The sequence below is a fragment of the Plectropomus leopardus genome, chromosome 23 (assembly GCF_008729295.1).
Source record: "Plectropomus leopardus isolate mb chromosome 23, YSFRI_Pleo_2.0, whole genome shotgun sequence".
NCBI classification, from domain to species: domain Eukaryota; kingdom Metazoa; phylum Chordata; class Actinopteri; order Perciformes; family Serranidae; genus Plectropomus; species Plectropomus leopardus.
The window spans coordinates 15,618,350-15,640,593 of record NC_056485.1 but is presented as its reverse complement, the minus strand read 5'-3'; the positions used below and the strand labels follow the sequence as shown (position 1 = coordinate 15,640,593).

The 22,244-nt window shown below is 39.2% G+C and overlaps 2 protein-coding genes and 1 long non-coding RNA gene across 3 annotated transcripts; 2 read left to right on the top strand and 1 right to left on the bottom strand.

Moving 5' to 3' along the window:
• Window positions 1-2,454: 2,454 nt before the first annotated feature.
• LOC121961837 (protein mono-ADP-ribosyltransferase PARP14-like) lies at window positions 2,455-11,216 on the top strand. The gene is made up of 7 exons (XM_042511879.1): window positions 2,455-2,709; window positions 3,884-3,987; window positions 4,919-6,976; window positions 7,503-7,745; window positions 7,870-8,094; window positions 9,172-9,241; window positions 9,369-11,216. The coding sequence occupies exons 1-7, from the start codon at window positions 2,535-2,537 to the stop codon at window positions 10,460-10,462; spliced, it is 3,969 nt and encodes a 1,322-aa protein (XP_042367813.1). The 5' UTR covers window positions 2,455-2,534; the 3' UTR covers window positions 10,463-11,216.
• Window positions 9,681-15,397, bottom strand: LOC121961860. The gene is made up of 3 exons (XR_006107086.1): window positions 15,165-15,397; window positions 12,925-12,982; window positions 9,681-9,767 (listed from the first exon to the last, which is right to left on the bottom strand). It is a non-coding gene; the product is annotated as an uncharacterized LOC121961860 (long non-coding RNA).
• Window positions 13,084-21,394, top strand: ltb4r2a (leukotriene B4 receptor 2a). The gene is made up of 5 exons (XM_042511898.1): window positions 13,084-13,210; window positions 17,635-18,204; window positions 18,324-18,524; window positions 18,672-18,712; window positions 19,575-21,394. The coding sequence occupies exons 2-5, from the start codon at window positions 17,644-17,646 to the stop codon at window positions 19,876-19,878; spliced, it is 1,107 nt and encodes a 368-aa protein (XP_042367832.1). The 5' UTR covers window positions 13,084-13,210; window positions 17,635-17,643; the 3' UTR covers window positions 19,879-21,394.
• The last annotated feature ends 850 nt before the right edge of the window (window positions 21,395-22,244 follow it).

Sequence of the window (22,244 nt, the reverse complement as noted above, 5' to 3'; positions counted from 1 at the left end):
TTGTTTCATTTATATAACAATTAAACATATGTGGGCTTATCAGTGCTTTCCAGTTCGTTTTTTATTGTACTACAAAAAATAAAAATATCATTTAATATATATTTTTTAAATCCTACAACCATATTGAGTTTAAATCAAACATTTAAAGGTTTTCAAGTACTGCAACCTGTTTTTTTATTTTATCCACATGCATGGAGAACCCCTATAATTGGCCACCTCAGTCAATGCCCTGAATGCAACCGTTGACACTTACAAATCAATTAAACCTGTGCAGTCACTTACTACCCCAAACTGCTGTGAAAAGGTTCAGTCATCACAGCTGTAGTTATTGAAAGTGGGTTTAGCTTGTGCTTTTATAACCATTCCCTCTGTGTCAGTCCACAAACTCTTAAACACTACAAAGCTGTCTTCCCACTTTGACAAAGTACAAATACTGTAATTAATATCGAAATAGATAATATGACAGTGGTCATGTGGTGAAGGGTGATAATCGTCTTAGTAGATTCACTGAAATGTAAAACTAGGAAAATATCCCTTTCATCGGTAGCAACCAGCAATATGCCAAATTTCAATACTTTAATTAACATAGGGCACATCTCTCTTTTAGCTTTCAACTTTTAATTACTTTACTTTAATAAAAAAAAAAATATATATATACTTAACTAGCTTTAACTGGCTGGATACAGCTGGCTTTAGCTGCAAACAACTAGCAAAAAGTTGCTGTAAACCATCTTAAAAAATACCCAGAGACTTGCAACTGAGTGCTAGGTACAGGTACACTAGTATTTTCTGGGTAAAGTCAACTCTTTATATGTTTTTAAATCATAATTAAGTTATTAGCTTGTCTTAACTTGTTTTCCAAAGCTGTAACTAGATGCACTTAAGTACACTTAATGTTAGCTTAAAATACCTCAAACTTAATAGCTTGCATAACTGAACAGTAGTTTGATCTTGATACAGTCAACTCTTTATTTTCATGATTAATAACTCGTTTTACCTAGGTTTACATGCCTTAAGCTTCAAAAACCAAGCTTTAATAACAAGCTCAAACCCAAGTAAATACACCCATATATCAGTTTTGTCATAAGCTAGCTAGGCTAAAGGCTAACGCTAGCTAAGTATACCTAGCTTAAAATACCTGGTACAGTTTGTGTTGCAGCAGTTTAATACAAATCCTAAAATTTTGCGAGTCACAGGTGTTCATTAGCTTACCTTCCACGGCGTTGAAGGTGTGGTACTCTCCTAAGCTCCGCCTCGGTGGGACGAAACTGGCGTAAAAGCTCCCAACTGTCCCCAAAATAAACAAAAGTCTTTTAAAAGGAGGCGAAACGGTGCCGCGCGCGTTTCTGCGGGTGCAACTCGTCAACATGGCCGACCAGCGGCAGCCGGAGCGCGTGGCAGGACCAGGTCTGCGGTGTGGACGGTTTCAGTCTGGACCTGCAAAAATCTGAGCCCGTCACCTCCTCAGTGCAGGGAGACATTCAACCCGAGGCCTGCTCTGAGGAGGACAACCTGCAGCTCAGGTGATGGTTCAGGAAGAGTACAAGCGGTCAAAGAAACAGTGCACGGGCTCTAGTTGCTAAATTTACAAAGGCTTCTTAGATAGATATACTTTATTGATCTCAAAACTGAGAAATTGGGGTGCAGCAGCAAGAGAATAAAGGAATACGCTTTAAAAATAAAACAAAATAAAAAAAATAATTAAAAAAAGTAAGAGATTGTACATATATGCATAGTCTACAATTCTACAATTCTACAATTTCATTTAGCAGACGCTTTTATCCAAAGCGACGTACAACACAAGCAAGAATTTAGACTTAAGGAAAAAACCCTTAGTAAGTGCAAAAAGTGCTTCAGGTGTGATTGGTCACAGGTATTGCCATTTAGTGGCAGAAGTGCCGCACAGCCCCCCCACCCCCTTTTTTTTTTTTTGGAAACCAAAGTAATAACCAGTAGCGATCTCAGCATCTGAGATTCAACAATCTCAGTATCACTACTTACGATGACAATCAACATACAACATCACACAACTTTGTCAGTGCTAGATAATCATTAGGTGCTGGGTTTTTGACCATCTGACTTACTCTACTACTCTACTGTGTAAAGTGCAGAACAGTATCTGATATATCTGATAGTATCTGAGAAGGTAATGAGCAACTCAAGAACTGTACCAAATATTTGCAAGAAAAATTCCTAAAAATGAGCAAAACAAAAAGCAAACAAACAGAAAAAGTCAAAATAAAAAAATAAAATAAATCTAATCAAAACAAAATAATAATATGACCTGAAAAAGCTTTAACACCCTCTCCTCAGCTTTTAAAAACAATTTTCTGAATATAATTTCTTTACATTTCAGCATGCCCAGGCCTAGATCCGGCCCTGGCTGGCAGCCTGTCACATCTCCGTTTATGATCTCTGATCGCGAGGGCGGAGTTTGTCTGACTATAAAACAGGCGACATGTAAACACACAGCTGTTTAGATCCGACGCTGCAGATATTTGTCTTTATGAATTATTTTTCATAATAGCTAAAGTATGAGTGACAGCTACCAGTATCCAGTTTTCCTTGTGTTTCGGAGCGAGCTCGGGGAGCACGTGAAGAAAGTAGAGATATATTTACGTATTCGGCGCAAATCGGGCGGAGGAGACTGCAGACCACTGAGGAGGGTCAATGATCATATCTACAGTGTCGCTTTCAAATATCAAAAAGGTAAATGTATTTAAAACACCATATCGCAGCTATAAGCTCGTGTTTTTTGAACTGTCCTTTACTCTTACTCTATGTTTTAACTATTAAGTAACCGCATCAACTAATGCATTAATTTAATTTTATTCACCTATGGAATATAATCATATGAACTCTTTGTGTATTATTGTATCAAAGTGTTGTTTAGCGCTCATTAATTTCACGGATTCAACGGGAAAAGAAGGAAGATTTGATCCAAGAGCGAAATCCTTAAGTTTCACTTCCGTGGAAGGGAAACTTAAAGGGCAACTACGCACTTTTTCAAAACGTATGTTAGTCGTGTGCACCGAAACAGTACAAAAACGCGAACAATATCCTCACATATATCCAAAAACTGGAGTGCTAAAACTCAAATTTGTGATGTCATTAAGTTTAAAGCCTGGATCTGCTCTATAGACAATAAATTGGGAAAGCTGTTGCTTATCAGTGTTCAGCCAGGGTCCAGATTTTGTTCTCTGTCATTAGTTCAAGGTCCACACATAAAATAAATGATCACTTATTCAGTGTTATTTCACAAAATGTATAAAACACGTTGGCTTATAACACAATAGAATACAATTAATTGCAAGAGTATAGTAAAATTACTCAAAACGTAAATAAACTGCACTGCAACAAAAAAAGCATATTGTTGCTTTCAGATCAGTGACATAAAAATACTGCAAAGGCACATTATGTTCATAGGTCAAGTAATACCAAGTATGGATTAAGAAAACAATAGCTGAAAAACAAGAAATGTAAATTGGAAATAAAATCCCTGTGCCGAAAATTAAAAATAAAATGTCTTTTTTACAAACGTGATGTGTTTGGGAGTCACTTGCGGTCCATTCATAATAAACCCACAATCCACTTTTGGACCTCAGTGTGAACAGCAATATTTATCAGTTTAGCCCACTATCATAAATAGAGGGAGAAGAGAAGGATGAAAATTCAAGAAAAAGACTGAGGATGAAAACAACCTTGTTTGCTGTACATTGTACATGTATTCTCTATTTTCTAACAAGTGACAGAAAAAGTAAGTAAGACAATCTCATAAAATAAAACAACAGATTTGGTTTGTCTAAGAAAAGTTCTGCACTTATTTAAATATAACGGTAACTAATGTCATTTTTTTCATTATTATTATTATTTCTGGTTTTAGATCAGGAGGCAGTCCTGAAGAAATCTAAGCATGAAGTGGGTGATCTGGTTTTCACTGCCAGACGCAGCCTGGAGCCAAGCTACGATTTTCCAGCTCCAGAACAGGTCAATAACATATGTCATTCAGTCGAGATTGTGTATGTTTTGATAATTTTGGCTGTGTTCCTGCACATGTGTATTTTTGTATAATCTCTTAATTTCCAGCTCAGCTCCTACAATAAGTCTAAAATACACTGTGTAAAAAGAATTATTACACTCATTCTGTTAAATGCAAAAAATGCACCATTGAAACCCGTTTAAACTGCTATTTTTGATCCCACAGCCGTCAGACTATAACACATGCATTGTTTTATTTCCAGGTGTCATTCTGGGCTTTTGCCTTGAAATCTATAATTTTTTACTATTTTCCACTTGATGATGATTTTTTTTACCCTATTTGGCATATGGAGAAAATACACGGTATTTCCACAAGGTGCACTGTCACAAACAATGTTGCTGCAAATAAGTGACATATCCCAGGCTGTGATAGTAAAAGAAATATACTTTGCATATAGTGTATTGAAAAATAATTCATTTTTTGTGCATTTATTTAAATCTAAAAACATAGTGGCATCATGACAAAAACCTGGCATTTAAAGGGTTAAAGATCAGATTATTAATTAATATTTGATATTTATGATAAGAGCTGACGTTGGTTACAAAAATATAACTCAATGAAAGTAGAAAATGATATTAATGTATAGTATTTTTTTTAAAGCTTGATCTTAAAAAGTGCATTTTGTGTGCAGAGCGATACAAGTCTGTATAATATTTAAGTGGGCCCCAAGGGTTAAAAAAATAAATTACTATTTACAACTTCCCTATTTTATGTTGTTACATAACACCAAAGACTATGTATATTGCATCATAAACACTGTACATCATTGCATGTGATCATAATATGATAATAAGGGCTTAGTTCTAACAATCCAGCAGGTTCTTTGAATATGAGACCAGTAAACTGCTGTTGTTATCTGGATGTCTCTTCTCAAAATAGAACCCACATCCCATTCCTGCCTCGACTCCTCCACCAAGTGCTGAAGAATATAAACTACAACCTGATCCTTACCTCCTTCGTTACCTAAAAGAATGCCTCCAAGCTGGACAAAAACTCGAGACAGCACTAGCCTCTGTTGCCTGCTCTGCTCAGCTTTACCCAGAGGAGAGGAAGGTTATAATTAGGCGAGTAGCTCAACCTGGTGCTGCAGATGATGCTAGAAACTGGAAAGCAGAGGTAGACAAATTCTTTAAAGGCTACAAGTGCCATTATGAGCGAAACCCTTGCAAAGTTACAGCTTTGCTTCAGTCCTGCAGCTGTCATCAGACCGCAGATGAAGTAAAAGTGTACAGCAAGGTTGGGATGGCTATTGTTGTTGGGGAACAGACCCAGGTGAATGCCAGGCTGGCGGATGTAGAGGAAAGGTTAGGTTTAAGTCAGAAGCAAACCAGTTTCTGTCGATCTGTCGGCAAACTCCGTCTCCTCTGGAAAGAGATTGAGCAAAGTTTAGGAAGAGATTTTCCAGGAGTGAAAGTCACGCAGGGAGCTGCAGGTCAGTTAGTTTTGGAAGGTTCTGCAGAGGAGATTCTTAAGGCTGGCAACTGGATCTCTGAACAGGAAAATTTGGTGTTAGAAAGGACTGTTTCTGATGTGAGCCCACATTTTTTGGCTTTCCTGAGAAAGGCATATGGAGGGCCAGGGGTGCTAGGAGACTTTTTAGGGGTTGGTGACAAGGTGGAAATAGAAATACGAGACACAGAGCTCAGTTTCTTCTCCTTTTCTGATGATGATCTTGATAAAATGGAAAAGGCACTACAAGGAGAGTTCAAGGAAGTTAAGATCAATGTTCCTAACTGCTCTGCTGTGCCATCTGAGCTTCAGGAAAAGCTTAAGTCCAAGACAAAAGTGATGAACGAAGACCAATACAGGACTCAGGTTGTGTTTGGCTCAAACAGCAGCACAGTTTACTTACTGGGCCACACTAAAGAGGTTGAGGAACTGAGTGAAACTGTCATACAGTTTATATTGGACCAGTCTAGTGTGCAAAGCATAGTCCCTCTACCATCCACAGAGTTGGCACATGAATTACTGGAGTTGCACCATTTTGACTATTCAGGGGTCACCCTCCATCCTTTAACATCTTCCTCTGGGCCCGTGGTGGTGCTGGAAAGCGAATCCAGCAGAGTAGCCGAGGTCAGGAACAGGCTGGATCCATTTCTCAACTTATTTCTTGAGGATAGAGTTACCATTGACAGTTTAGGGACTGCAAGATATTCCCAAAGTCCAACAAGGAAAGGTGAACTTCGAAGTTTTGCACATAGTTTGGCATCTTTAAGTTTAAGTGAAGAAAACACAACAGTTGCTAGTTACAGCCTTTGTGATGGGATCCAGGTGCTGGTGTGTCAGGGTGACATCACCAAACAGGAGGCTGATGCCCTGGTGAATGCTGCCAATGAAGATCTGGACCACAGTGGAGGGGTTGCTGCTGCCCTGAGTAAAGCAGGCGGTCCTGACGTACAGAGTGAGAGCAGTGCCTTAGTTAAGTATATTGGAAATATTCCTACGGGTGATGTAGTCGTGACCACAGGGGGGGACTTGAAGTGCAAGAAACTGCTGCACGCTGTTGGGCCTATAGGTGGAAAAGCAGGTGGCAGAGAGAAGATCTTACTGGAAAAAACGATTCAGAGTGCTCTGGATTTATCAGAAATCATGGAATTCCAATCCATAGCCATACCCTGTATCAGCTCCGGTGTTTCTGGTGTTCCTGTCACTGTGTGCTCTGAGGCTATAGTATCTGCTGTTGAGAGGTTTGGCAGTCAGGGAGGAAGAAGTCTGAGACGAATCATTCTGATTGATAACAGAGAAGAGGTGGTGAGGGCCATGCAGGAAGCATGTGATCGGCTTCTTCGAGGGACAAGAGCTAAAAACATAACACCACGAGATGTGGGATTTCGGATGGACGCTGCTGCTAAAGATGCAACAAGAGGAGCAACTGCAGGAGCTCCTTCAAACAGCGTCCATCTAGAGTTTGTTCAGGGAACCATCGAGACCCAGCAGGTGAGAAACCTTTCTGAGATTTCAAGAACATTTGTCAAACCAGTTCATACTAGAAATTTGATCTTAACTGGGAGATGAGCAGGGAGATCTGGGCACGAGTAAGATGGAGGGAAATTAAATGGAGTTCATTTACAGATTTTACCCACAGTTATGATCAGCTGCTTGAAAATCAGCATAATTTTCCTCTAGGTAAAGGAGCTCAAACATTTTGGGTGTGGGAATACACAAGTATTTGCTGAACTATCAGACTTGTGTGTACAGCTTTTTTTAATCTGCTGCCCCCAAGTGGTCAAAATTAATTTATGCAAGTTCAAGGAGAAAACCTGTGTTTTTTTAAGTCTTTATAACTATATATGTCTGGAACTTTAGGCTAGCCCAATTCTGAAATCTATATTTCATGATCCTGTTAACAAGGATACCCACTGGGAATAATGTGACAGAAAGAGAAAGCTACATAACTTACATAAAATAGAATTTGAAAAAAAGTGTTCCCCCATTTGCCTTTCTCTCCTCTGGTGGATGCTAGGTGGATGCTCTGGTGTCACCCATGGTTGGTGATAACCCTCTCTCTACCCGTATTGGATGCAGTTTGTATAAGAAGGTTGGATCTCAGCTGGATGAAAAGTTCATACAGGAGGCACAAAAAGACTCTCTGCATTGTGATGGTGACGCCGTCCTGTTGGAGGGCTTTCCTGAGCTCCCCTCTAATGCGGTGTTCTTCCTCCACCTCACTCCCTGGGATGGTGACCCAGATGGAACTGCAGTCCAGGTGAAATAGTGGAGCGTTTTCAGTTTTGTCTTCTTGTTTTAGAATCTGTTCACCAGTTTTCTGCACTATATTGCAGTATTTTGTTTTTCTAGTCTTAAAAAACAAAAACCTTTACCTTTCCCAGGTCCTGAGACTGGCCATCAACAACATCCTAACTTCATGTGAGGAAAGAGGGTTTCAATCTGTCGCCTTCCCTGTACTCGGTGGTGGGAACGCCCTGCGTTTTCCTGGCAGCGTGGCAGCCAGGGTTCTGCAAGAGGTAGTTCATGAGTTTGAACAGAACCGAGTGAGTGAAACACCATTCCTCATCCGCATCGTCGTCCACCCCTTTGATGAGGAATCCATTGAGGTAATGGAAATGCTTGAACCATAAATACTAACTATTTCAGGGCTCAAAATACTGTGTGTATGCGCAATAATACACATAAAATTTGAGCTGTGCACGTATGCACTGTACATGAACCTCTGCATGTCAGAGCTGTCGCTGCTTCCACACTGACTGTGAGACTCAGGAAATGTTTTTCACAAGCTCTCATGGCACATGTCCATTTTCTCATGCTATGAAAAATCAATTCATAATAGTAATGTTGAAAAGTCATCTCGCAAAAAGGGGACAATGACAGCGCCTGGACAGACAAGACAAAGCAGCACAGCGCAACAGCTGTACATAAAGTAAAACATAGTCATGCCACCCCACACTTGTAATTTGATGCGCGTCTATTCCTGCTGTTACAGTCCTGGTACCTGGAGCATTTCGGCAGTCAGTAGTTTCTCCCCATATTACTGTACAGACAAAGTCAGCTCAATTAATATTGTAGCACACACCTTTAAATCCCATTTATTAATTAAATGTTTTTCTTTAAATGTTTGCAGAACAATCTAAATATATTTTGCTTTTCAATTTATAATAAAATAGCCATAATTACCTCATATATGAACTGATAAAAAAAAAATCCCTAAACAGGTTTGCTGACTCTCTCTACATTAGCCAAACATGCTACACGAGGTCTGAAACATTTCCATTAGGAGGTTTTTGAATTGCCATCGGTTCTAGTGCATTTGCTCATGATGACCACCATATATCTCACACCAAACGAATTTGAATAGTTGAAAAGCTGTGGCAGAAGTGCAGAAAAAATGGTGCAGGTAAAAAAAAAAAAAAGTGCATGTAATTTTGAAAGTTACATGCACCATGCATGTACACGGCAAAAACAGTATTTCAAGCCCTACTTCACAATGAAACTCAGGAGTTGAATGAAAACGGCATCTATTTTTACAAAATGCTTAAATAAAAACAATTCCAGTTGATGTTGAAGTTATTGATCAATATAATCAGTTGTATTCACAAGCGATAAAAATAGTCGACATTCACCAGATGAGTTTACACTGAAATTGGCATTAAAACATATACGTTGTTTCTCTGCAGGTGTTCAAGTCCGTCCAGGAAGGTCTCCATCTTGAAGGATCCACATTACGTGCTTCTCAACCAGATCAAGGTGAGTTGATATTATATGACTGCAAAAAATTGAAGTTCAGTTCTTAATTATGGTTGTTTCTCAGAAAGCATTAAAAAGCTACAAGCAACAAACAAACGAACCTGACAGACTCATTGTTTTTTTCTAGTGTCAGCTACAAAGAGGATCATCCTGCTGGGGAAAACTGGAGCTGGCAAAAGCAACTTAGGTAACACAATATTTGGAGAGAATCTCTTCACCACGAACCATTCCCCCAACTCTGGAACAAAAGTGTGCCAAGCAGAAACCAGATCTGTCAATGGAAGAAGCATCACTTTGATCGACACTCCAGGTTTATTTGATGCTGTCAGACCTGAGGACGAGCTGAGGCCTGAGATAGTGAGGTGCCTCACAGAGTGCGCTCCTGGGCCCCATGCTTTTCTCATTGTGCTTAAAGTGGACAAATTCACACAGCAGGAGCAGGACGTCATCACCAAAATATGCCGGTATTTCTCTGAAGATGCCCTAAAATATGCCGTTATTGTCTTCACTCATGGTGACCAGCTTCCTAAAGGGATGACAATTGAGAAGTTTGTCAGCCAGAATGACAATCTGAGTGATCTGGTGAAGAAGTGCGGCGGCCGCTGCCACGTCTTTGATAACAAATACTGGAAGAACAAACTACAGAATAACTACAGGAGCAACCAGATCCAGGTGGAAGAGCTGCTCAACACAATAGACAAGATGATGATGGAAAACAAAGGAGGATACTACACCAATCAGGTGTTTCAAGAGGTAGAGAAAGAAATACACAAAGAGGAGGAGCACTTAAAACAGACAACAGAAAACATGTCACCGGAAGAGATCAGAAAAAAAGCTAAAAGCATCGTGTCTGAGAGATTTTTAATCAACCTGGCAGGTACTGCAACCGGAGCATTGTTAGGAGCTTTTTTTGGCCTTGCAGGGATGGTTGGATTAGTTATCACAGCTCTGCATAACTCAGTACTAATGAAACTTGTGAATAAGGTTCCAGCATTAGGAGGGGCAGCAGCAGCAGCAGGAGGAGGAGTAGGAGCAACAGGAATGACAGTTGCTGGAGGGGTGTTAGGTGTGGCTACCGCAGGCTGCGCTGTAACAGGGGCAGTTATAGGTGGTATTACAGGACGGAAGGCAGCTGAGAGAGCAGAAACAGCACGGGAGGCAGCATATATGGCAGCCAGTGATGTCTGTGACAAAGCAAAAGCTGCTTTTAAGCTCAAATAAGGAGCAATGTGTAGGATTTAATTGCATATGGGAGTGAAGATTGCAGCCAGCTGAAACTCCTCCCATGTGCCAAGCGTAAACTCCTGGTTACGATTCCTTCAGCGTTTATTGTTCAGTTTTTTGTTTTTTTTTGCCAGGAGCCAAATTATCTAAACTGACCATAGGATTTAAACCAGTAAAACACTGAATAAAGTAGTTTTACGGCTGCTAGCCCACAACTGCTTGTGTGTGCCAACTTTTTCTCTGATAACTCCAGATTCAGACGCTCAGGAGGTTTTTACCGGGAGCTGAATGATCACAGACGCCTTTTCCTCTTCAATACAAGCGAACCCAGGTGATTTAGCCCTTTGAAACTGGATCAACATCTTTTTTTTCTTGTGCTGTGTGCAGATGCCTTCACGAACCTTGAGCACATTGATAAGCTCTCTTGTTTTTCTTTTTTTTTTCTTTTGAAAGGCAATGAGCAAATTGACTAGACATTATTAGAGGAAGTTAATAGTTTTGGAAAATTATCCTAATTGTTTATTTAAAGTAATTTTTCCAGTGACAGAGACCCATTCTCTATTTACATAAAAACGGCTCCGTTGAAGGCAACAGAAGAATATGTTCATTTAACAGATTAACAATGTTTGATTACCTGACAGTGGTGATAAAAGCTTTCTATAATTTAAAGGGTGTTGAATGTTTCTCTGTATTATGCTTTAACTTGTTTGTTATAAATCTGTTTTACACTAATAAAAGCACTTACCTTTCACACGTTTTCTTTTTGGTCCATTTTGTTTCATGACAGGTCTGTATGCTCTGACTAGTTTACCCTACACCTGCAAGCTGTGATCAGTAGGGGGCTCCCTAAAGCAAGAATAATGCTCTGTTTAACCCTTTGAAACCTGGATTGACATCACTTTATTTCTTGATCTTGAAAATGCTGTATGCAAAGCGTAATGAGTGTGTATTTGACAAAAACTATAAAAATCAATGTTGCTGCTTATCATTGACACATCCCAGGCTGAGATAATGACAAAAAAAACTTTGTATGTAGTATATTGAAAATAATTCTTTGTGTATGTGTTTTCATTTAAAACAGCGGCATCATGCCAAAAACCTGAATTTCAGGGATTAAAGGGTTTACACAGCCTAATTGGTGCAAAGCATGACTGGTGAAACTCGTCTTGCTGTGAGAATTGGTGTCTACCCCTTTTACAGTTTCTCTGAGCACACAGGTGAAGTCAATTAAAGCTGGAGGACACTGAGCCTTGGACCTCACACAGGTGTGTTTTGCCTTACTGTTTCTGCATAGAGTGGGGAATCAGCTCCTTCTTTTCCACATATTTAAGACAAAATGAAACTTAGCAGTGCTTTGGGGTTTTTATCAGAGTAATTGCTGGTAAAATGGCCAGCAAACAGGAGGAGGAGCAATGTGGAGTCGAGCGGGACCAGGATCAGTTCTACTGTGCAGTTTGTCTGGACTTGCAAAAAGAACCAGTCACTATTCCCTGTGGACGCAGTTACTGCAAAGGCTGTATTGAGGGTCTTTGGACAAGGAAGAGAAGAGGGGACAGTACAGCTGTCTGCAGTGCGGGGAGACCTTCAGTCCGAGGCCTCCTCTGAGGAGGAACAACATGCTAGCTGAGGTAAGTATTGAATTACACCTGGTCTTACCTGTGCTTAACACACAATATATAAGTTACATCGTAAATGCTTTCTGCATTTTTTCTGCAAATATACACATAAAAAACCTCAAAGAGAAATTGAGTTTTGCTGTGTGTCCTAATATGTAAATCCTATGTAAATCTTGTTTGTTTAAAAAATAAAAATGTGATAACTCATACAAAAATGTGATCTAATGTAATATAACTGTATTTGTTTAAAATATACTATATTTCAACTTTGTGTGTGTGTGTGTGTGTGTGTGTGTGTGTGTACACGTATATGTATATACATTTCTCATGCCATGGGGTAGAGTGGAGGAAAGTGAGCATAATATAGTGAACCAGACTTTTGTCTTTATCAGTCAGAGTTTTACTTTTGCTGAGGGTAGACGATTGTTTGGACTATTTTTTAAATTTTTTTTTTTTTATGAGCCCATTTTTGGACGCTAAAACCCAACTTGTAATGCAACAACGTCTGCCCACATTAAAACTACAGCTGAGGTGAAGAGATTTTTGGCTGGTGGTTATCCATGCTACTTCAATGACTCCCTGGAGATCAGTTGTATCTCTACAAAACTTAAAAGTGCTGGTGCATTTGTATTAATATACATTTTTGAGGAGTTTGGAGTGAGAATGTGAAGGATGTCCACAAACATTTGGCCATTTAGTTGGATTTTGATGTGAGGTGATTTTGTGATATCCATGGCAAAAATATCAACTACAACTTTGATACAATAGAATTGAATTTATTTGTCTGGATGTTCAAAGCAGTGATCTGAAAGTCAAGATTACATTGTGGTAAAATAAACGTACCCTTTAAGTAGACGCTGCACAGATGGAATTCCTCGGTCGACGTGAGGATGTTGACAGACTGCCAATGAAACAGAAGGCCAGGTTATGGGGACACACCTTTCCTTCTCACTACACTACATGTTTCAGCAAGCATGATAAATCAGTGACGGAGGAGTGAGAGAGAGTAGGTGGGAGGAAAACGTGGGGAGAGGACAAGGTTAAAAGACGAAAACACATTAACAACAGATTCTTTTCCAGATCTCGGTGTCCTCTTTCTGCTGTTGGGATTTGCAGTCGATGACTTGAGGTGAGTCCGTCTTGTGTGTCTGTCTTTCATTCATGTGTTTGTGTTGGTTTCTGTCAGCAACAACTGATTTGATTGCAGTTGTAACCGCTTACAACTGCAATCAAATCACTGCTATCAACTGTTCCTGCTACGGTTGGAGGAGAAACTTTTTTTGGAGGAGTATTTTATTAATTGTATATTTTTGAGATAATCAAAATGGTTTTCTTGTGACTTTATCACCATGTATGGCATGGCAATGTGTGCAACTGAATGTGTGCTTTACAGTTTCTGTGTGTTTTTGTCTCTGTAAGCAGGTGTGTTTAAGTAGGTATGTGCCTGAGTCACAGAATACACACAAACACACCTTTTGAGTCAGTCAGGTTTTATTGTCTGTGATGGGGTCACTATAGGGGGATCTGTTTGTGCAAGCGATAATAAAAAATTATAAAAAAAATAGTAGCTTGAGCAGATTCTTATTGTTTTGTAAGAAGACTAAAAGGCAGAAAGCTGAATGGAAACAGAAAAGACTAGTGACAATGACATGATTTGGCCTGTTATGGCTGGTATAGTCCCTCATTGTGGGGCTATTGCACAATATGATGTAGTTTCACTGTCTTTTGCTGCTTTGATGCCACTGACATTGTGGTTTGACCGGCTTTCTGTAAACACTGCCATGTGGTCTCTTTGATTCCCCTCTGAAACCTGGAGAAAATGCTTTTATACAATATAATCTTACTTGAAAATAAGTCTCTGCTGTGAAAGAATCCTCAATATGTATTACATTATCATTATAAAAACTGTGATTTAAAGAAAAAAATCTATCTTTACTTATAAATTGGTTGCAATATCTATATTTTGTATTTAAATTAAAAAGATAGTGACAGCCCATGTGCTTAATTCTCTTGGCAGGATACAGCACTTTTGTTTCTTTTAATCACCACAGTTATTTTACTTGTGTATTTCACTTATTAATTCACCTTTTTGCTTTTATTAGCAAATTGCATTGACTTGATGTCTTTCTAAGGCACCTTTTGTGCTGTTTTTAATAATGGTCCATGAATAAATAGGATTTAGGGGGACATATTGACAGAGATGGAATAAAATATAATTAAGTATGTTCTCTTTAGTGTATAATTAATTGAAAATAATAATCTTTGTGTTTTCATTACCTTACATTGAGCTGTTTATATCTACATAGGGAGTGGTCTGCACAGTCAGTATTCTGTGTTTTTACAGATTTAAACTTCCAGGTCTGTTTGTTTTTGAGAGGGAGAGACCTATGTTGATATTTAGGTGCAAAACCTCCTGAACATCTGGATCTTAAGTTATCAAAGAATAAACATGACCAATAATAAGCAGGTGCTGGGAAAGCGGCCCATCTTCAACAGGCCAAACAGTGTCGGAGAAACACTGATTTGTAATGTGAACCTGCTGTATTTAATGTTTTTTTTTAGACACTTTAGAGTTTTTTTTCTTTTAGAGTTTTAATCAAATAGTCGGTTTGTTTTGGAGTGGAGAGATCCTCTGTGGATAATTTGGCTCCTGGTAAAAACCTCCTGAGCATCTGAGAAAAATGATGAGCAAACATTGGCAAGTACTGGGCTAACTGCCCATCTCCAACATGCCAAACACTGTTGGAGAAACAATGATTTTTAACGTGAAACTGTTTTAGTCAGTGTTTTTATTGGTTTTAATCACCAGGTTTGTTTGTTTTGGAGATTAAGAAACCTCTGAGGATAATTCGGCTCTCTGTAATAATCTCCTGAACAATGAACACTGATTAATTTTAATCAGGAAATGTTCAGCTGGTCGAAATCTGCAATCTCCACGGCTAGATGCCAATAAATCACCCTTAGTCTTATGTAGTGGTGGACCCTTAACTTTTAAGCCACTTTTATTTAAGGTGAAGTCAACCAGACAAAAAACCCGCAAAACAATATAGAATAATTGCCGAAAGTGTTAGTAAATAACCTACCTTTTAACTTTCATCAAAAAAGACACCAAGAGTCAGTTCCTTAGGTTGCATGCTCTTAAATGTGATACAAATAAAACCTATGCTATAGCAGTCCTGATGGTAAACGGCTCCAAAATTCAACAAATGTCTGGATCTCTGGACACAATCATTCCATCTCTGCTGCCTGTAATCTACCTGGGTGTGCATTTGCTTTCCAATACAGCCACTGTATACTGATTTACATCATAGCAGCCCATAATTAGTGCACAAGTGTGTTATGGAACAGGTTTGGTTAGCAGGTGTGGGTGTGAATATCTGATTGTATACACAGGAATAACTACACTGAATAGTTTCAGTGTAGGCCCAAAGGGTGTGCTGGTGAACTAATAGTCCAGATATGTCGAGCAAGTGATGACATGTCACTCCTGAAAACATTTTTCCAGTAAAATGAAAGAGCTATAGTTCATATGTTGCCATGAGGGAATCTGTAGGATAAATACAAGAGCATTATCTGCAAAGACATTTACACAATAGATGAAAAAAAGGCACAGAATTGGTGCAAAAAATCTGGCAGAGAGCCCTGAAACATCCCATTTCATGTGTGTCCCATTATCATTGAGACAAAACCTACGCCCTTGGAACAACCACTTTTCTGTCTTGCCCTAAGCTCACTTTTTTTTCGTTCTTTCGACTTTGTTGGTTTCTCATAACGTCTAACAATGATGCAGTCCTGTGCGCCTGATTATAGATGACAAAGGGTGCCTCAGTATATGTAAATATATTGTGTATCTTTGTGCATTGTTTTTGTTTTATTTGTATTTTGTTTCATTCTGTTCCACCTTAATTAATACAGTTTATTTCTCTTGATTGTGTTTCTAATGTAATTCTATAGCTCTTTAACCTTTTGAAACCTGGGCTTACATTCGTTTTTTGTGTGCTGTGAACAGACACCTTTGACATTTAAAACCTTTGAAACTGTTTCATAATGACTCCCTTCCAAAACCTTCCAAAAAGGTAGTCGCCAACATGGCAAGAAATGTCCCGCAATTTGCAAGAAATGAGAAAAACTGAAAAAGAAAACAGAGAGAAAGAAAAAAGAAAAGAAAACCATGAAAAAGAAAACATACAGAAAATGCATTTATAATCATTAAAATTATTTTGTGTAATTCTTTTAAGGTTATTTCCTTGTTTGTTTGTTTTTTTTTACTTTTTGTTTTTGTGTGTAAATCTTTTACATTTTACTTATTTCTTGCTTTTCTGGGGAACTGTCTTGTAACTTTTACACATTTCTTGTTCGTGTTTTAGGAACTTTTCTTGTAGCTTTTGCTGATTTCATGCAAATTTTTGGGGTAATTTAATTTGAGGTTGCTTATTGCCTTCTTGCGTTCTTTGAAATAAATCACATACATTTTACACAGGTTTCAAGGGGTTAAATTGCTCTTGTGTGTGGATGATACTGGACATAAACTTGCCTCATCAGGCCTAAAGAGATAGAAAAAATAATAAAGAGTCATTGCTCAAATACTGACATGAGCAGTGACTGTTGCTCTTTGCTCGTGTCTGGTCTCGTCATTCAGGAATTAAGTATCCCCGTTAAAACCTGTTACAGTTGCGCCACACTCCCACGCTTCCCTGCAGAAATACATACTTGTATTGTTAAACTGAGGCCTTTGCTAGATAAAACATGCAGTAAGATTCAGAGGTGAGGATCTTTATTAGTCTTTTTAGCTCACTTTGGAGTTTGGTGAGATATTTTGAGGTTTGCCTCACTGGCATTAGTTTTATTTGCTAGGGATACTAAGGTAAAAACAGTGTCATTTTTATTTATTTTTTTTTTTTATTTCACTTAAAAGTCAACTCATGTATTGGGTTAACCATTTAATGTCCCCACCATTTAATGTTTTTTCTCCTTAATAAAAGCCTCTAGCAAACGGTTGAGATGGATGTTCACGGTCAAAGTCAGTGAGCAACTTCATTAAAAAAAAAAAAACAGATTTTTTTTGTTAAAGGTAGTGAAAAAAATGAAAAAAATAAATAAATGTAATTAGCATAATTACATATTTATATTTATTATGTTACAGGATTTTTAAAAATTTTTCAAAGCACACTTTCTAAGTCTTTTCTTCTTTTTTTTTTTTTTTTTTTTTTAAATAATTTTCAGGTAAATTTCTAGCAGTGTTTACACATTTCTTGCTAATTTTTGCATTATTTCTATCTTTATTCTATTGCCTTCTTCCAGTGTTTTTAAAAGAAATCCCACTAACTTGCTCTGGTTTCAATGGGTTAAAGACACAGCGGTATCTAGTGGATTTTTTTTTTTTTTTTGGCATAACACAACTAAATCAAATGGTACAGATGGCTCAGTCTGGTTTAATTCAGTTCAGTACTTTTCAAGATTTAGTGACTCAAGATGTGCTCCATCCAAACGGCTGAGCAGGATGTAAATGGGTTAAATCTTATAAAACATTCACTAATATTCTCTCTTTGACAGATAACAAAAATGGCCCAGAGTAACATTTCTCTCTCAAACGTCACGTTCATCAGTCCCACAGACGGCAGCATTGTGCAAGACAAAATTGCCACCACAGTAGGCGCCCTCATCCTGAGCCTCGTCTTTGTCTTGGGTTTCCCTGGAAACCTCTTCGTCGTCTGGAGCATCCTGGCACGGGCCCGAAAGCACAACGTCACCACCCTCCTCATCCTCAACCTAGCCTTCGCCGATGGCTCTCTGATGGCTCTCACGCCGTTCTTCGTCGTCTACTTGGTCATGAAGAAGTGGGTGTTTGAGAATGTGATGTGTAAGCTGCTTTTCTACCTGTGTCTGGCCAACATGTACGCCTCCATCCACCTCATCATGCTCATGAGCATCTACAGGCTGGTGGCGGTGCTGTGGCCTCGCCGCGTCAGTCTCATCACCAGCCGTAAGATCGTCCTGCGGTTGCTGGCGGTGGTGTGGGTGCTTGTGATGATCGCCTCTATTCCTGCGATAATCTTCAGAGAAGTGAAGAAGTCAGAGGGAGCTTCCTTAGTGTGTGAACCAGTCCATGAAAAAGACAGTTATGTAAGTGAAAAAACTTTATTATATTCATGCTATCAATAACAATAACACTTACCTTGGTGTTTTTATGTAATTCACAATGTTGGGATATTCAATTCTGTTTTCCCATCTCCCATGCACAGGTGATCCTCCAGTACACGCTGGAGCTCGTGTTGGGGTTTTTAATTCCCTACAGCGTCATTTTAGTCAGCTACATCTGCATTTTACGGCGAATCCGAAATACCAAGTTCCACCGTCGCACTCGTAGTGAAAAGTTAATCCTGGCCATTGTGTTGACCTTCTGTCTCCTCTGGCTGCCCTACCACATCATCAACATGGTGCAGGTATGTCATTCATCCTATCTTTGCAATTAAAGTCTTCTTCTAAACATTGTAGAGTAAATGTATTCATCATACATCCAGGTCTAATATATCAGTTTTAAAAGTGAAAAGAGATGCTGCCCATAAACTATTTTTTACTATCGTCCTCAGGTTACATGGGCTTGGTGTCCACAGGGAAAAGTAAAAACAGTGTAAGTGACACAACAATTCTAACACTGCAAAAGCTAAAATTAAAACTCAAACACAAACCAATCATCAGTGTTTTCATTCTTTACATTGTGCACAGATGGGAGTTATTTTAGAGCCAAATTAGGCCACTAATGCATCACGTATTCAACACTTTGGAAAATGTTGAATAAAAATGTTCAATGGAGTTTGAAATGACTTTTTGGTGAGCGATTAAAGTATAGATAAGAGCCCAGAGACAATCTGGTTAGTCCGTCCATATGTCTGCTCGTCCGTTCCGCTGCACGTCTGTTCGTCCATTCACCCTCACCCCTCACTCTCAACAGCGCTGTTAGCAAACTTCTTCAAATTTAGCAATAATGTCCACTTCGACTCAGGAATGAAATGCTTACATTTTGGTGGTCATAGGTGAAAGATCAAGGTCACTGTGACCTCCCTTGAGGGAATTTCTTCAAAGTTGGAACAAACATTTGAGTGGGCTTCAGGGTGAATTAATTACAGTGGTCAAAGGTCAAGTGCATGGTGACCCTCTTGACAAAGCGATATCTCAAAAACATTTGATGTTCAAAGGTCAAGGTGACTGTGGCCTTACATCCATTCATTGTTATGGACTCTGAAGATTTTTCTCATATTTGGCACAAAAGGCCCTGTGACAAGAGGAAGGGACAAATTAGAATCTGGTGGTTGAAGGTCAAATGTCAAGGACATGGTGACCTCATAAAAGATGTTTTTGGCACAATTTTCAATAGTAAAATATCTTCTTTCACCAAAGAAATTCTGCGTAGTCTGTGACCCTTGTACATTCTCATAAAAATCAAAGTCAGTCCTTTGTCTCTAATGAAATCCTGTCCTCACTTCACCCTCCAGGTTGAATTTAATATGGCACAAGAGCCGAGCGGTCACCTCCTCCATAGCCTTCATCAGCAGCTGTGTCAACCCAGTGCTGTACTTCTTCGCAGGAAAGTCCTACATCCGGCGAGAAGGGCTGGCATTTATGGCCCGCTTGTTTGAGGGCGCAGGGCTGGACTCAGCCTCGAGAAAGAGCAGACAGAACAGCCAGAACAGCCGTGACAAATACAAAGACGCAGATGCCGTCATGCTAAAGGACAAAGATCCAGACTCTGCTTCCAACTCGACCTCTAATGCCAAACCGGTGAAGAACGGTAAGTAGAGGAGATGAGATTCAGCAAGATTGAGGCTGGTGTTGTTCCTCTATAGGGGAAACCACTCAGACCTTTAAATCTCCCCGCAGTTACCAAAAATTTATCAGTGGTCATTATTCACAGATGGTTCAGGAAAAAACATAATGTGAATCCCTCTTTTCAATTAGACTGTTACAAAGACTGAAAGGGATGTCACTGGACAGACTGATTCTGGAACAGTTTGCAGCCGGACGCATCCTAAAGTGACATTGTTATTTTTGCAGTTGTGCTTAAAACACACAACACGTCAGATCTGTATATTTGATGAGATTTGAGTCTTGCTCTGCTTTGAACTATTGGAACTGGAGTATAAGTATACGGCCCTTTCTCATCCCAAAGTCGTCAAATACCACCACTTTGTCAGTGCTTTCTATGTAAGAAGCCAAAAGCCACCTTTCTTATCGGCATGCTACGCCGCTGGACGGTGTCAGCTGAGAACGTGGCCATACAGAACCAGCTGGGGTGTTATTATATGCAGGCAGATGGCCGGACAGCATCTGCTGCATCCACATGATGCTTGGAGTGTGCATTATGTAGGATGGCGTCATGTTGAAACACTGCCTTCAACTATGTAATATAAGGAGCAAGAGGGCACCTATAGGGGAGGCAGGAAGGGTCATGGATGGGTCCAGCAAACCCCAGACTTTGATCCAGAAGTCCGGTGTTCACTTCCCATCCAAATGTGATGTTTTTTTTTATGTGCATTTGTGTACAACACAGCATTGGTTTCCATGTGCTTTTGTTGTCTAAACAAAACCAGGTGCAGCATTATCCAGGCATGTGCTTGCGTTGACATCCCAAAGTGTCAACAGCAGACGCAGAGGGGAACCTAAAACATAATATGTGGACGTTAGAGTCCACGGCAAAGTGGCAACATGTGACAATTTGGGATGAGAACGTGTTGGATATGGGCCTTTGCTCATTTGCTCTTAACTATTGGAACTGTGGAGTATAAAAAAGGACCCAGGTGGTACCTTGTCTTTACTGTACGTTTTTTTTAACTTTTACTTTTACTGTAATGTCTAAATGATTCCTTTTTTTTTGGTAAGATTTTTCTGTGTCATTTTGTTAAGAATATTTTTTATGTGAAAATGCCTAAAGGAAGCACAGAAATGTCAAAATGAACTAAAACAGTGAATACTTTTACAGATCACTGATGAGCATAATTTGAGAGCTCAGGCTCCGCAGATGCGCTAGACTTTTTTTTTTTTAATATTCACAATTAAACGTTTGCTTTACATGCTTCTCTTTTAATTTTCTTTTGTTTTAGCTGCATAAATTCACTTTTTGGCCATTTGGTGGCAGTGGAAGCAAGCGACAAACTCTGGGGCTGAAAAGTGAAGCCAGTAATGCTAAAAACGGTGGTTCCTTGAATAGCCACTCAAGGCTGGCTCAAGTCAGTCCCCACAGACCCCAATGTTAAAATACCCAACTTTACAGCAGAAATAAATTGTGAAATAAATAAAAATGTTTACAGAAAAAAAATGTTTACAGACTGGTGCAAAAAACAGTTTTGGTCTCTAAAGCTTATTTTAACATTTATGGAAACTGTATGGGAAGTAAATTGAACCCACGCATGTGGGCGGGTTTTTGTTTTGTTTTTAGATTTTAGCCATCAGATTATATCAATCATTCAACTGAATCTAATGATGTTTTTCATTATGGCAAGCCTGTGACACATAAGATCTTATCCTACCATTATCTGAGTAAAAACAGGCTGAATCAATACTTGTCCTGCTAAAGCTCCACGTCAGCATCCTCCTACATAAAACCAACACTTCCGACTCTAACTAATGTGCACGCATGCACGCACACACACACACACACACACACACACACACACACACACACACGTAATGACATTTACATATAATGGAAATTGGAAGAAAACTTAGAGTTTCTGCATGTTGTATACTGACTCCGTTTGATGTGTTCTTCACCTAATATCTGAAGAAGTGCCTTCAGTGCAATAACATGTCGTGTAGAGGGCTAACAGTTAATGGCAAAAACAAGCCTCGAGTACTTTATTTTCATGACGCACAGGTGAAGCAAATTCCAACACAGACTTGAAATGAACCCTTTTCCTTTTAATCAAAAGGATGTCCCGTTCTGCCCTCCAAATGATCTCAAAACGATGGATGAGCATTTTTGTGCATATGTTGAAGCTTCTTGGAGAATCTGTGGATTTAAAGGTAAAGGGACTTGTTGTGACTCAAGCTGACAAGGCCAAGCTGGCTCACGTTATTGTCTGTTTCAGCAAAACATTTTAATGGCTGCATCAAACTGCAAAGGAAACCATTGCTGACATTTTCTCTGAAAGATCTTTAAGTTGTAT